This window comes from Apium graveolens, chromosome 10 (assembly GCF_009905375.1).
Source record: "Apium graveolens cultivar Ventura chromosome 10, ASM990537v1, whole genome shotgun sequence".
NCBI lineage: Eukaryota > Viridiplantae > Streptophyta > Magnoliopsida > Apiales > Apiaceae > Apium > Apium graveolens.
In genome coordinates this window covers 56,168,458-56,184,097 of record NC_133656.1, presented here as the reverse complement: position 1 = coordinate 56,184,097, position 15,640 = coordinate 56,168,458, and the positions used below count along the sequence as shown (strand labels likewise).

The following is a 15,640-nucleotide window of genomic DNA, read 5'->3' as shown; positions in this document are numbered from 1 at the left end:
CCAATTCAATTATGTTTTCTATCACCAAGACCATACTAACTATTGGGTTTAACCCCAACAATAACTCCATTATTAAAGATTAAACAATAATAATTGATGCCTTATCATCACTCAACAATGATTAAAAATTAATCTCCAAATAATCAAGTCCATCATGAAGGGTCACATTTATGTAGCCTTATCATTTAATTGCATAGAAATATCATGTTATGAACTTGCAAACACGTATGTAAACTATAGCATATACGATTCTTGTATCAGTATACTAATAATTCTGAAATCAATTCGGAATTAAGAAACTCTAACTCATATATATTATCAATCACCATGTTAATTAAACAAAACATAATAAGCTATCCATTAATAGAGAAAATATGGACAAATTATAAATTTGGGTTTAATCTACCAATTTATAATGATCAACCCGAGAGAGATGTCACCAAATATGTCCACTTGAATATAAGTTGATCATAAATCAATAACCATTAAAGTATCAATAGCCTTATACGAAACCAATTATCCAACAACTTTGTGCTTACTTTTGCCTCGTATCTGTTATGCTTAAACAAATCACCACTTAAAATCAAATCTATATTAATTTCAAGCACATAGCAACAAGTGATCAAAGAAATTAACGCACTAAATTTAATTTAATTAATGAGTCAAATAATGGCCACTCATATACCCATAAATAAATCCAATTTAAACAATTAAATTGACTTTTGCGCCTAATCACAAGAAAGTATGAAAATTGAAGTAAACTGCTTTAAGATTGTTATCAATCTTGTACGATAAAGACATTATTATATATATATATATTGAATATATAACTAATTCACAAGAACATTGCTAATTCTTAAATCAGATAAGCATATGAGAATTAACAATTAAATTAGGAGGAGAAGGGTTTGAGAAAATAAACAGAGATTGGATTTAATCTCGAGTCCAGAAAACTGTCTCCTTAAAGCAGTTTCGCCCCGTAACATCCGTGTTTAGCGACCTGCTTCCCAAGATAAAACGAGATACTAGTATAATCGATAGATCGAATATATCTTCAGCGAACTTGAACTGAGCCCGAGAACTATCACCGGAATATTGAAAAAATTTAAGACTAAAGAGACCGAGAATGAAATAGATGACTTTTATTTCCTCGACTTAATAAAACTGGTGCCCTAAGACTCTATTTATAAAGAGAGACTTGAAAGGACTTATTTTTTTTTCGATGTGGTACATGGTATTTATAAGAAAAATTAAGGAATATGTTTGTGCTACTCTCGATGTGGTACAAAACCACTTTTCATATTAAAAGGTAAAACTTTGGAATATCAGTTCTCATTCACCTTTTACTCATTTTGAGCGTGTAAATATGCGTTAGAATTCCCTCGAAGAGGAGAATACGTTCCAATAAATACATACCACTAACACATAATGTGTCTCACTCATATAAAGTCTCAAAATGATTTACAACTTAATCTAAAATACTAAGTTTGTTCAACGTATAGTACCCCGGAATCTTATAATTCCAATGTACCGGATCCTGACGAATGACAATGACACATCTGAATCGAGCAAGGATTCCTAGAAAATCATCGATTGACATCATCATTCATGAGTTTTGAAATAAAACTATTCAACTTCATAGATAATCTATTATTTTTGTGGCTTCTGCTAAACAGACATATATACTATTTATAGTTGAATGACAGTCACTAGTTTTACTCAGCGTGCAGGGGTAGTATTACAGGAGAATAAAACTACTTCAACGATACACATGTGGATCCAGGTATTAAAAAAAAGAAAAGGAAAGAAGCAATATTAAGAAAAAAACTTTACATTATCAGCCAACAAAAGATATATAGCATAGCTCCATGGCATGTGCCCACCATCATCCGAATCTTCTCGGCTATGAAAACCTTCTATTTTGAATACCATCATTTTCCACTATCTACCTTGTGTACTTGTGTTTAAAAATGCAATCTTAGTGCTTTCAGGGACCTCTGTGGCTACGGAAACAGAGGCAGCCTTGAGGTTGATCACCAGGAATCATACCACCACCTTTTGATGTGTCAATAGCCTCTATCATAGTGACAACCTCATCCATTTCAGGTCTTCTGTCAGGGTTAGCATCCCAGCATCGCTTCATCACATTTGCCAATGAACTTGGACAACACCTGGGTATATCCGGTCGTAGGTTCTGTTTGCACAATTAGAAAATGAAATTCTGTACTTACCCAGTCATATAAGGAATTGATGTTGCATATTATAAATTAAGCATGATCAGAAGAACATACCTGGCGAACCACAGCCGAGGTTACTTCTGAAAAACTTAGGTCAGGATAAGGCATATCGCAGCAATAAATCTCCCATAAACAAATGCCAAAACTATAAACGTCACACTTTCTATTATAAGGATTTCCGTTAAGAACCTGTACCAGTATGAATAGTTAGTAGCTTCAAATAATCCCCACATATGTGCTGATTTCTTGATGAATACATTATGGAATAAATGAAATCTTCGCAACCAAGCAGTTAGACCTTCCATGTACTATCTACAAAATAATAGCTATCTTATAGAAACTATAAGAGACAATCTATATAAACTCTTAAGTTAAAGTTTAACAAATTTAGTACAATTTTGTGTTCCCAGTCTCCTACTTCTCCTTTCACACAGACATGAGTAGCAAATATTTGTTATGTGAATCTTTAGAACGAAAAAAATATTTAGGAACATCCCTGGCTAGTTCAGTTTATTGGTGCATTGAACGATCTCATTAAATGGACTTGGTCAAAAATTGTAGCACAGAAACAAAACAAGGGGTCAGGCGCGTAAACACTTATTTATCCTACCGTATGGTTTGGACAGACAGAAACTGTGATAACTGGATATCTGCATAGGAGAAAATTGATCTCTTCTTTTACATGACTACTTTTCCAAATTCTGGTTAGTGGCCTTAAGCATTTTGGATCCTCTAACCATATCAAATGGATTAAATTGTTAAAGAACTCCTTAAAATATGCTACATACCTCGGGAGCCATATAACCAAGTGTCCCAGTCTCCCCAGTCATGTCGTTCGGATTAGAAGCCTCAACACGAGCAACTCCAAAATCAGCTATTTTCACTGTGCGTGACTTGTCCAGTAACATGTTCTCAGTTTTTACATCTCTGTGTACAATTTTCTGAGAATGGAGATAACTTAACCTACAATTTAATGTTTCCCACACTAGTGAATACTTCACCGCATAAAGTAGAAAACTATGTAAGATAGTTATATAATCAAATAATTGTCATACCCTCTTGCCAAATCAAGTGCCATTTGTACAACAACTTTGAATGCTAGTTTTTTCCTCCTGTTCTTTATTAGATAAGATTTCAAGGCACCACCAGGAAGATACTCAACAACAACACAACATATATTACTTGGCATTCCGATTGGTCCTCCTTCGCTTTGTAATTTTAGCCCCGAAGATCCCATTGTTGCCCCTATGAACTGCAAATGGGGTCAAACATTAGTGATATACAGAAGTTACTCCCTAAAGCTTAAACAACACATAATAATCACTTTTCATCTTCTGGTATACCAGTTCATATCATAAGTCATATGCTGGTAGCGCAAGTCCATAACATAGTCTCAGAAAATCTACTAAAGAAATTATTCACACACTTCCGCTCCATAACACATATAGTCTCACAAAATATACTAAAGAAGTTATGCAAACACTTTCCATAAATAATGATATTCATGGTTTGGGTCCAATTTACAGTGTCAGCAACTTTGTTACTAAATGCTAAGGAGAAAGTCAAATTTACAAATTAATTTTGTACATATATGGTGTACATATGAAACCAGAGTAGTTTGTTCATATTTAATACAGAATATTAATATTATTAAAAACATTTTCATAGGCTCCAGCTCTATTGTATTATTCCCATCCAAAGTACTTGGTATAAAGTTGGAGATGATGTAGAAGTTAGAAAGTGACCTTAGTAACATTAGGATGGTCAAGTTTATGCCAAACTGCAACTTCTTGTGTAAATGCAGCCCTCAAAGATTGTATTTCAGCTTCTGTTCTGTGGCCCTCTTCTCCCCAGTCCAGCAGTTTGACTGAAGCAAGTTACACAATACATATATTTAATCAGTATTTGACATTAAAATGTATTATTAGTCTGATCAAATGTCTAATCACTTCTTAAATATATTACTAAACAAGATGATTATGCAACTTATAATATACATAATGCTAAGAAAACTGACATCGACTCTGATGATGACTTCAAACAATAAATTAATTAATTAATTAACATTTAGTACATCTCCAGATAAGTTGAAGTTATATTCATTTTCTAATTGTAGGATTAGTTTATAATCATGATTTAACACAGGTTGGATTAAAAGAAAGTCAAAGTGAAACTACACCACTAATTTATTAGCTACTATATTATCAATTACCTGGTTGGGTTCAAGCCAAATCCGTGCAGTAGGGTCACGGTTTCCATGAGATAAGATAACATTTATAATAGCAGTCATTTATGACTTATATTGCTCTACACACCCAAAACAACAATATATATAAATATATATATATATAAAATATTTCAACCTCTAACTATAATCTCTATCTATACTATAGAGAGATTAATTGGCAGAGAGAAGACAAGGTGGGGGAGAACCAGAAAGGGGCATCAATTAAAGACTTTGATCATGCATGTAATCAACAATAGGATGAGCCAAAACATAGGTCCACATCTATCAATATTTGGCCGACAAAATGTTACTGGACCTCAAAACACTTCCTGTGCCTACGTATTTTTTCAGAAATAATTGATCGTAAAAAATTAAATATGATCAACTGAATCTCGAACAATCAACATATTGTTACCGGAACACAGAAGAAGTTATGGATATTATGCAATCATGCAATCAAACTAACGAAAGAATTAGTTTTTGTTACAGTTCGATTAACAGATTCTCAAAAAATTACGTAACTTAATTATATAAAAACAAAAGAAAAAAGATATGATCCTTAAGATTTAGACAAAAGACGTATAATTTTTGTGGAAGTTAAATTGATAGGAGAGTTGAGTACACTGACCTGCAACATCGAGGCCATCATAGATGCCACGATGAACAGTGCCAAAAGTGCCACGAGCGAGAACGGTTTTGATAATAAGCTTAGCAGGATCGATCTCCCACTCCTGTCTCTGCCTAGCGGGGGCGGCGGAAGTGGCAGCAACGACGGTGGGAGTGACAGCGGTGGAGACAGCGTTGAAGCTAGAAGAAAGTTGATCTTGCTTTCTAGTATTGTTCTCCATAGTCCAAACACGGTTGAGATGTCTCTCAAGTTGTTCATCCAAGCTCTTAAGATCAATCTGATCTGCACGTACAAATCCATCATTTCCCTCCTTCATGTTGTGTGAAGAAGAAGAAGAAGAAAATTAGTAGAAAAAGAGAGGATTGAAAAGGGAAGAGTTGAAGCAAGAGAGGCGGAGTCTAGTGAACAACTGGACATGTGGGCACATGGAAATGCCTCCACTCTAACGTGTATCTCTGACCCACTCTGCCCTCACTATTACTCTCCCATATGTATACACAAACCAGAATATATATTATTAATGAACTAATAAAATAATAATAAATGATTTTTTATTTTTGTTAATATTCATATTTTTTAAACAAAAATTTACATAAGATAGAAATTATGAACATCTTCATTAGTCCTTCTTAGCTAAAAATGATTGGACAAATAATTTAAATACCGATTATCTAAAATTCACTAAACTTGTAAAAGATTTTACTTTAATATATAGAGTTGCCTATAAATAATAGCCCAATTTCAAATTAGTGAGGAAATGACAGATTTGCGTATATATTTATTTATATATTAAAATATATGTTGTTAATGAGAATTGAACTCAACTCTAAATATTAACTTATAGAATTTAACACTATTATGCCATAATGTCAATTGTATTTATATTTATGCACTTTATATATGTTTGTCGAATGAGCGTGAAATTTGATATTTTTATCATTGGAACTTTTTTTATATATATTTTTAATTAATTTTTTTATTGTTGTATTGATTTTTTACCGATCTAATTTTAAATAAGTAAGTTTACTATTAAAATAATAGTACTAATCAATATTTAATATATAAAGGTTGATATTATATGTAAAAGAAAAATAAACTAACATGTAACATATATTTAATTATAATAAAATATTTTTTAGTAATCATCACATTAAAAAATGTGATGTTATAAGAAATAATTATTAATATTTAATATTCATGTGTACGCTTCCACGACAAGATAAATAAAGTTTAAAATATATGTTTTTTCAATGTTGATACGATATTTATTACATATAAAAGATGATTATTTATATGTAATGATCATGTATAAACTTATACTAAAAATAATAATAAAGCTTATAATATGTATTTGTTCAATATTAACAAGATATTTTTTAAGTGTTTTTTATATTAAAATCACCAATGCAAGGCATATAGACCGAAATGTTGGTTAAAAATTAAATAAAATGTTAGATATAATTGATGACATCAGCAAAAACTATCAAAAGTTCACATCAGAAGATCATAAATTTAATTATTAATTATATTTTAACAAATTATTGGTTTAAATATGTAATGGATTGTATATAATAATTACCTAGTCAAATAAATATATATTTAATGGTACTAGTACATATCATAATTTTACGGTTAAATGTTTCAGTTAAGGTGATATGCTTCTTGTTTGAGAATTAAAACACATGTTTACCATCTTCCTTTGACAAAAATATCAACTATATATCAAAATTTAATTCTTGTTAATCTTTCTTGATAAAAAAATCAACTATATTTCAATATTTAATTCTTGTTAGAAAATAAGGATTTCAAAACTATGCAGGGGTGAATATATATAATCTTAAAAGCTATTATTACCCATATAAGATTTACCTATAAATTTATCCATAACCCATAATCCATTTTATTTTTTTACACATAAAATTTTATATTATACACATATCCATGAATCTTTCACATTTAAATTCATTTAACCCATATAGAAACTAAACTTACATATCAAGTTATACACCTAAACTTTTCCCTAATTATAGCAACTGAATAATTTGAATTTTTTTGAATTGTATTCTTTCTAGACATGGTAATGCGTTAAAACTTGTTAATGCCTATCTGTGAAATCAATACATTCCTGATTTATCATCTCTCACAATCAACTTTTTAGAATTCAAATTCGTCAATCTTTTTTTTATTTCTATTATATCTCTTATCTCTGTTTAATAAGTCTTTTGCTTTGATTTTTTTATTGTTTGTATATATTTATATATATTCATAGTTGGGTGATTTATGCATAAGAAACGATGATGAACCCTAAATCAATTAATTCAAAAAGTGTTAATTCAAGTATGTATATATATATATGCATGTCTGTATATATGATATTATGTGTTAGTTTGTAAAAGATCTTCAAATTCTTTGCTTACCTATATTTATAATTTAGTTTTCTTTGATTTGTGCAGAAAATAAATAAACAGATACAATAGGTAAATAATTTGATACCATGGAGCAGGTATGTATATGTTTTTACATTTATCTTAATCTGTACCTACCATAGATGAGATATTTTAAAAATGATGATGAAAATTAGTGATTTTGCCTAAGATATTGTCTGATTAATTGTGTCATGTAATCAATATATGTTTACCTACTGCTTGATCTGGTGTCTCAGTGAAATGCTTATATTTTGACGGTGTATATTTAATTTTGTGCATAAAATGAATAAATTGATACTAATGGTTAATAATTTGATTCCATGAACGAGGAATGTGTATATGTACTTTTATGTTTATCTTGATCTGTACATGTTATATATGATTGATTTTCAAATTCTTATTCAGGGATTTTAAAACGATGATGGAGTTTAATGATTTTTCCTAAGATATTGCCTAAGATATTGTAGCAATTAAATATTAAGTTTGAAATTTTTTGAATTCAAAATCGTAACTGATTGTATATCTTCTCTCAGATCTCTCCCAAGAATGGTTATTGTAACATCCTGATTTTTTATAATTATTTTTAGTTGAATTATTTGATTTAATTATTTATTAATGTCAATGTGTTGTAATTAAATTTGTTTGTGTAAGTTTATTTTTATATATATAATCAGAATATTGTTTTAAGAGTATTAGTTTTAAAAAAATAGTAAGGCTATTATAAAAAAGAGTGAAGGTTTTAATAAAAAAAAAAGAAAGGAGGAAGAAAGAGTTAGGGTTTGAAAAAAAACAATAGGGAGAACAAAAAGAGATTTCTTACGTTTTATGAAAAGAGGAGAAGAGAGAAAGAGATGGAGAGAAGAGGAGAGAGTAAAATAGATAGAAAAGGAGGAAAAGAGAATGAAAGACAAGGAGAAATAGATGAACAACAAAGTCAAATCGGAGATTATGGATTTGGAGTTTAAGGGATTAGAATTCTTGTGATTTGGGGTTCTAAATTTATTGATTTTCATTCTCAGTTACTAAGATCTCGAGGTACGGATATCTTTCTTATACTCTTTATATTCATATTCGAATTCAATTGTACAGATATTTTTGTTATATTCTAAATCTTGTTATACTTCATCGTTGTGCGTCAATTCTAGTAATTTGAATTCTCGTAAAATTCGTATTTAATTCTCTGTTTATTGTAATATTGTGACTCTATACTCGTTGGAAAGCTAATTTGATTATCTTCGTTTTTCGTTCTTTGCATTTTCTGAAATTCTGCTTGTAAATATGTCAAAATATGTTGTTTGTGTAATCTATTGTTGAAATTTCTGTTTGTGCGGCCTAACTTCGTAAATTCATTATAAATTGAATATTTGTTCAAATATTATGAGCAATACCATTCTGGAAAGCTCATTTCGATATCTGCAATTTGCATTTATATTCTGTTGCTAAATTCTGTGATTTTGATATCTTAAACATCAAAATACAATTGTAATCAGGGGCTGATTCTGTTCTGCAGTCCGCATTTATTTGTTTTCTGAATTCGTTACTTGTTCGTTTTTGAAAAGCCTTAACATTCTGGAAAGGTCTCGGAATTTCCTACGACTTTCGTGCTTCGTACTTTTTCAGTTGACTTCATCTTTATGCAGTAATTTGACATTCTTTGAAACTGATCAGATTTGAGCTTATCATTAATTAGTGGTTTGTTATGTTATTTTATTTCGTGATGTTGGGTTATAGTGTTTTGAGGTTATTTGATAAATTTATATATGATTTTGGAGATGTAAGATATTTGAGTGTGTGATATTTGAGTATTTATTTTGAGTTATTTATATTATTTGTATGACTTGGGAGTTTGTAAGACATCTGTCGTGAGTGGATAATCTCGTACTTGGCACCTCCTATGCGGTGTACTTAAATTGTATGGGTGTGTCGCTGAAGTTGTGGGACACGTATAGCCATGGCTAGTATGTGTATGATTTGGCCTTTTGGGTAACACGTGCTTATTGCCGTGCAAGTCCCTGTAAGATATTGGGTAGCATTTGCTTTGTACTGTGCAAGCCCCTGTAAGTTTTGATGACTACATATTTCTAGATTACCGAAAATGTAGGACATCCTGTAAGTGTAAGATTATCTCTCATGTTCGTATGTAAGCTATTTTGTGTATTATTTTGTAAGTGTGGGAATATGTGTAAGAGTATGTGTAAGGGTATGATTTTATTTTATCATTATTCTTTCGATTATATTATTTGTGATTATTATGTAAAATTGATAAGGATATGTGTAAGAGTATGATAAGTTTTGGGGGGTAATCATTTACTTTTGTTTTGTGAGTTGATTATTCATTTTTTTATATTGTCTCATTCACTATTATTATTGCGCTTCATTCAGATATTCAGTTGTGTTCTTAGCATCGTTATCTTTTAATCTTTGTTCAGTTATGCTTTATTTTATATCCGTATATGAGTCTTTCGCTCACTGCCGGTCCTTTGTTCTCTTTGTATTCCTCCGACATATATTCTTACTTAGGCGGGCTACTTATGGGAAGGGTGCGAGTTATGGAACTTTGAGTACTTTGGCCTTTCTTAGATTTCTTTGAGAGTTTGTTGGCATGGTTGTAATTTAGTTGTATTTTAATTCAAGAATTGTAAGTTTATTGTATTTTTGAGAAGTTGTATAGTTTTATCGGATTTTAATGGAGTTTGGATTTAAATAAGTATTATCTTGAGAAACCTTAATTAGTTGGGTTGTTAAAGTTGGTATCAGAGCTACTGTTTTCAGATTCTGTAGACTTGCCTTTAGGGTGATGTATGAATTGTGGGTAGTTGTAAGATAGACTTATAGCCTTAGAGTTGCCTTTAGGCTCGACCTGTGAGTGTGGGTAGACTTTAGAATGGATCGTGAGTTAAGAATGTTATTCGCTTTGTGTTCCTTTGTTGTCTATCTATATCCGCTTTTTTTTAAAACAAAAAGAGATGTGTCAGTTAAATTTCGAGAATGAAATTTTTGTAAGGAGGGAAGAATGTAACATCCCGATTTTTTATAATTAGTTTTAGTTGAATTATTTGATTTAATTATTTATTAATGTCAATGTGTTGTAATTAAATTAGTTTGTGTAAGTTTATTTTTATATTTATAATCAGAATATTGTTTTAAGAGTATTAGTTTTAAAAAAATAGTAAGGCTATTATAAAAAAAGAGTGAGAGTTTTAATAAAAAAAAGAAAGGAGGAAGAAAGAGTTAGGGTTTGAAAAAAACACAACAGGGAGAACAAAAAGAGATTACTTACGTTTTATGAAAAGAGGAGAAGAGAGAAAGAGATGGAGAGAAGAGGAGAGAGTAAAATAGATAGAAAAGGAGGAAAAGAGAAGGAAAGACAAGGAGAAATAGATGAACAACAAAGTCAAATCGGAGATTATGGATTTGGAGTTTAAGGGATTAGGGTTCTTGTGATTTGGGGTTCTAAATTTATTGATTTTCATTCTCGGTTACTAAGATCTCGAGATACAGATATCTTTTTTATACTCTTTATATTCGTATTCGAATTCATTCGTACGGATATTTTCGTTATATTCTAAATCATCTTATACTTCATCGTTGTGCGTCAATTCTAGTAATCTGAATTCTCGTGAAATTCGTATTTAATTCTCTATTTATTGGATTATTGTGATTATATACTCGTTGGAAAGCTAATTTGATTATCTTTGTTTTTTATTCTTTGCATTTTCTGAAATTCTGCTTGTAAATATGTCAAAATCTCTTGTTTGTGTAATCTATTGTTGAAATTTCTGTTTGTGCGGCCTAACTTCGTAAATTCATTATAAATTGAATATTTGTTCAAATATTATGAGCAATACCATTCTGGAAAGCTCTTTTCGATATCTGCAATTTGCGTTTATATTCTGCTGCTAAATTCTGTGATTTTGATATCTTAAATATCAAAATACAATTGTAATCAGGGGCTGATTCTGTTCTGCAATCCGCATTTATTTGTTTTCTGAATTTGTTACTTGTTCGTTTTTGAAGAGCCTTACCATTATGGAAAGGTCTCGGAATTTCCAACAACTTTCGTGCTTCGTACTTTTTCAGTTGACTTCATCTTTATGCAGTAATTTGACATTCTTTGAAACTGAATAGATTTGAGCTTATCATTAATTAGTGGTTTGTTATGTTATTTTGTTTCGTGATGTTGGGTTATAGTGTTTTGAGGTTATTTGATAAATTTATATATGATTTTGGAGATGTAAGATATTTGAGTGTGTAATATTTGAGTATTTATTTTGAGTTATTTATGTTATTTGTATGACTTGGGAGTTTGTAAGACACCCGTCGCGAGTGGATAATCTCGTGCTTGGCACCTCCTATGCGGTGTACTTAAATTGTATGAGCGTGTCGCCGAAGTTGTGGAACACGTATAGCCATGGCTAGTATGTGTATGATTTGGCCTTTGGGGTAGCACGTGCTTATTGCCGTGCAAGCCCCTGTAAGATATTGGGTAGCATTTGCTTTGTGTTATGCAAGCCCCTGTAAGTTTTGATGACTACATATTTCTGGATTACCGAAAATGTAGGACATCCTGTAAGTGTAAGATTATCTCCCATGTTCGTATGTAAGCTATTTTGTGTATTATTTTGTAAGTGTGAGAATATGTGTAAGAGTATGTGTAAGGGTATGATTTTATTTTAGCATTATTCTTTCGATTATATTATTTGTGATTATTATATAAAATTGATAAGGATATGTGTAAGAGTATGATAAGTTTTGGGTGGTAATCATTTACTTTTATTTTGTGAGTTGATTATTCATTTTTTTATATTGTCTCATTCACTATTATTATTGTGCTTCATTCAGATATTCAGTTGTGTTCTTAGAATCGTCATCTTTTAATCTTTGTTCAGTTATGCTTTATTTTATATCCGTATATGAGCCTTTCGCTCACTGCGGGTCCTTTGTTCTCTTTGTATTCCTCCGACAGGTATTCTTACTTAGGCGGGCTACTTATGGGAAGGGTGCGAGTTATGGAACTTTGAGTAGTTTGGCCTTTCTTAGATTTCTCTGAGAGTTTGTTGACATGGTTGTAATTTAGTTGTATTTTAATTCAAGAATTGTAAGTTTATTGTATTTTTGAGAAGTTGTAAAGTTTTATCGGATTTTAATGGAGTTTGGATTTAAATAAGTATTATCTTGAGAAACCTTAATTAGTTGGGTTGTTAAAGTTATACACACACAAAAGCATTAATCTTTTCTTTTTCCTTCTTCTTTTGTAGCCTTTTTTATATATATTCATATATTTATGTATGATTTGTTTGATTTGTGCAGGATGAAGCTGTAATTGATCATACACCAATTATTTCGAAAGTGTTAGTTCAGGTTTGTGTGTGTATTTTCTTACTAACATTGCATCTATTAGAAATTTAATTCTCAATAATTCTCTCACCTCTTCTTTTTAGTTATTGTATGTCTATAAATATATATTTTCAGCGTGTATAAATATATTTGTGTTTATATGTTTGGGTAATTTTTGTTTATACATGTTGTTTGATTGGTTTATTATTCATATATCACAATCGGTTCATCTTATGTTTTTATGTTTGTGCAATTCTATTAGTACGATTATGGTGAAATATAGTTGTTAAAATCACATAGATGATATATGGGTTCATCCAAATCAAGTAAGTTCTCCAGAAAACGATATTACTTTTATAACCTTATCTTTTCTTTTAAGTTTTTTTCGTGATTTAATTTTGAGTTAATTATTAAAATGTATAACTTTTGTTTATGACTTGTTTGATGATTTTTCTGAAATATAGTGATGATTCAGAATGTGAAGAAAATGATGGAGATTTAAAGTCAAATGCACCTCCACAGAAGGGCAGTAAATGACAGAATATATGATAGAGTTGGCTTACTTGATAAATTGATCATCCATTCAGTCACTGGCAACCTTGGTGTTATTGGGCGCAAAAGTGTTTTTAATCTTGGTGCCATGGGTGCTAATTTTGGTGGACAGTTTGTGAATTCTGACAGTAGTTTTTGAAGGTATTATATTTTCTCTTTTAAATATTACTAATGGTTTATATATTTGTTTGTCGATTAAATTTTTAATTAAAGTTTTGATAGAGTCTTCAATTGATTTTACATATTTCAACCTTTATATGTAAAATATTTTACATTGATAATATCAATTTGATAATACTAATAAATAATATGACAAAAATTTGACGTAGATATAATGTCTATACATGAATATGTATTCTAATATTTAATGGACTTATGTCGAGAAATCTTTCACATGGACCGACCTTCCATCAAAATTCATTACTAAATCTGTGAATTTCATTTGTTTACAAGTTTATAGCCTCAATATATACAAACTATGTTGATTGCAATATGTGAAAGTGTATGTGCCTCATAGATGGGCTACTTATATCAGTTAATAAGATCTCTAAAGTCGGACTTAAACAACAAAGTAAACTAATATGATACTATATTTCTGGAACAGTTCAACTAATGAATGTTTCAGTTGTGAGGATGGTGCAATTTTAGCACTTAGAATTGTATATGGACTAATATATATTTTACAATCTATGTTTCCAAAAAACGCTCGATATATTAGACAAAGCACAAAAATTGGCACTTCAACATTGAATTAATCCATGACTAGCTTATATTTTTATTATGAGGAGTGGTGTAAAATTGAAGTTGGCCAACCATTTTTCTATTGGTCAACTTTTCTTTTTCAGCTCTGACTTGCATATTTTAAATCATGTGATTTTTGGAGTCCTGCATAAAGATCTTTAAAACTTTAGTGCAAGTTTTTTTTTAAAGTTTCTTATGACCTACAATTTGTTCAATGTGATACACGTTTATTCTGAAATAGCTATAAAACAAAGAAAAATTACTTTATAATTTATAATTTTCCAGGTTACATGTTGGATATATTTAAACTCTGTAAGTCAAGTTTATCCCAACTAATAATACAAGGAATGCACATCAGTTGGACATTTTTGGTGTTATGTAAAACTGCAGAAAAATCTATTTACTCTAAATATTGAATGGAAAGACAAATAACACATATTATACTTAATCCGTTAAACTGAATGTGATCACTCTCAATCAGATTTGAACTTGGTGCAAGCCATTTTATGGTCAATGAGCTATTGGCGCGGAAAACTTCGAGATTATCATCTGCACTTCAGTCAGGTAGTTAAGTTACCTACTTTATTGATTTATAGAAAATTAAGTGACCTACTAATATTTTTCAGATCCATGTTTTTTTTATTCCAGGATGAAATAAGATCACGATTAAGTTTTAATTAAATGGCCGGTGTAAGATCTCATTCCTTTATACGAAAAGAGTGCGTCTTAAGTCTAATTTATGTTTCCATAAATATGTCGAGATTCATACTTGCGGGTTTCTTCATGGTTATGTTGAAGGAAGAACCTATGTAAATTTGTGTTCTAAGATGCTCAAATTAAATGAGTGGCCTCCATCAAATAAGTTTGAAGATTTATTGCCTCGCCATTGTGACAATGTTATTAGTGCATTACCTTCCAGGCATACACAGATCACAGGGATGGTTTTCTCAATCTTGCTGTGAAGTTGTCACCTGATGTACTTAAACTTCATTTGGGTCCAAAGACATACATTGCTTATGGTGTAAATTACCTTGCTGAAATCGAAAAGGTCAATATGGGTCCTCAGGTTATCACATTTTCCCTCTCTCTTTGCTTCCTTAAACACTCCACTAAACTACACAATACAAACATTTAATATTTGTGTAATGTAGGCTTTTAAGTTGCTTAAGTGTTTTTTGTTCTAGAATGAATAGTTATAAGAAGTATATGCACTTACCATCTCTTGGATAAAGCAAAATAAAGATGATGATTATGTTAATTGTATTTTATTTATGTATAATGTATTTATTTAAATGATTTTATTAAAATTATACTATAAAAATAACAAGAATCCTGGAACCAAGATTCTGCCTTCAAAAGTATTGTTTCACAATGATTTTTTCTCATTTAATCATTTAAGGTCAGAAATAACCTCACGAAGGATTTATTTTTCCTGATGCAATAATATAAGGACTTACATATGTCCTTTGATTCCATGATCACCTAATTACCA

The 15,640-nt window shown here is 30.4% G+C and overlaps 1 protein-coding gene across 1 annotated transcript; it reads right to left on the bottom strand.

Moving 5' to 3' along the window:
• Positions 1-1,663: 1,663 nt before the first annotated feature.
• Positions 1,664-5,567, bottom strand: LOC141690360 (serine/threonine-protein kinase 52). Its single transcript, XM_074495161.1, has 6 exons — positions 5,093-5,567; positions 3,983-4,104; positions 3,293-3,489; positions 3,026-3,200; positions 2,292-2,426; positions 1,664-2,194 (listed from the first exon to the last, which is right to left on the bottom strand). Exons 1-6 carry the CDS (start codon positions 5,406-5,408, stop codon positions 1,988-1,990), a joined length of 1,152 nt encoding a protein of 383 aa, XP_074351262.1. The 5' UTR covers positions 5,409-5,567; the 3' UTR covers positions 1,664-1,987.
• Positions 5,568-15,640: the final 10,073 nt, after the last annotated feature.

What these genes read in the sequence shown, in the direction of transcription:
- LOC141690360 (XM_074495161.1), bottom strand. Translation starts at nt 5,408, where the DNA reads ATGAAGGAGGGAAATGATGGATTTGTACGTGCAGATCAGATTGATCTT. An exon ending in ACCATCCTAATGTTACTAAG is followed by an intron (nt 3,490 to 3,982) that starts GTCACTTTCTAA and finishes CCCCATTTGCAG; the next exon opens with TTCATAGGGGCAACAATGGG. An exon ending in TTGGTTATATGGCTCCCGAG is followed by an intron (nt 2,427 to 3,025) that starts GTATGTAGCATA and finishes ATACTGGTACAG; the next exon opens with GTTCTTAACGGAAATCCTTA.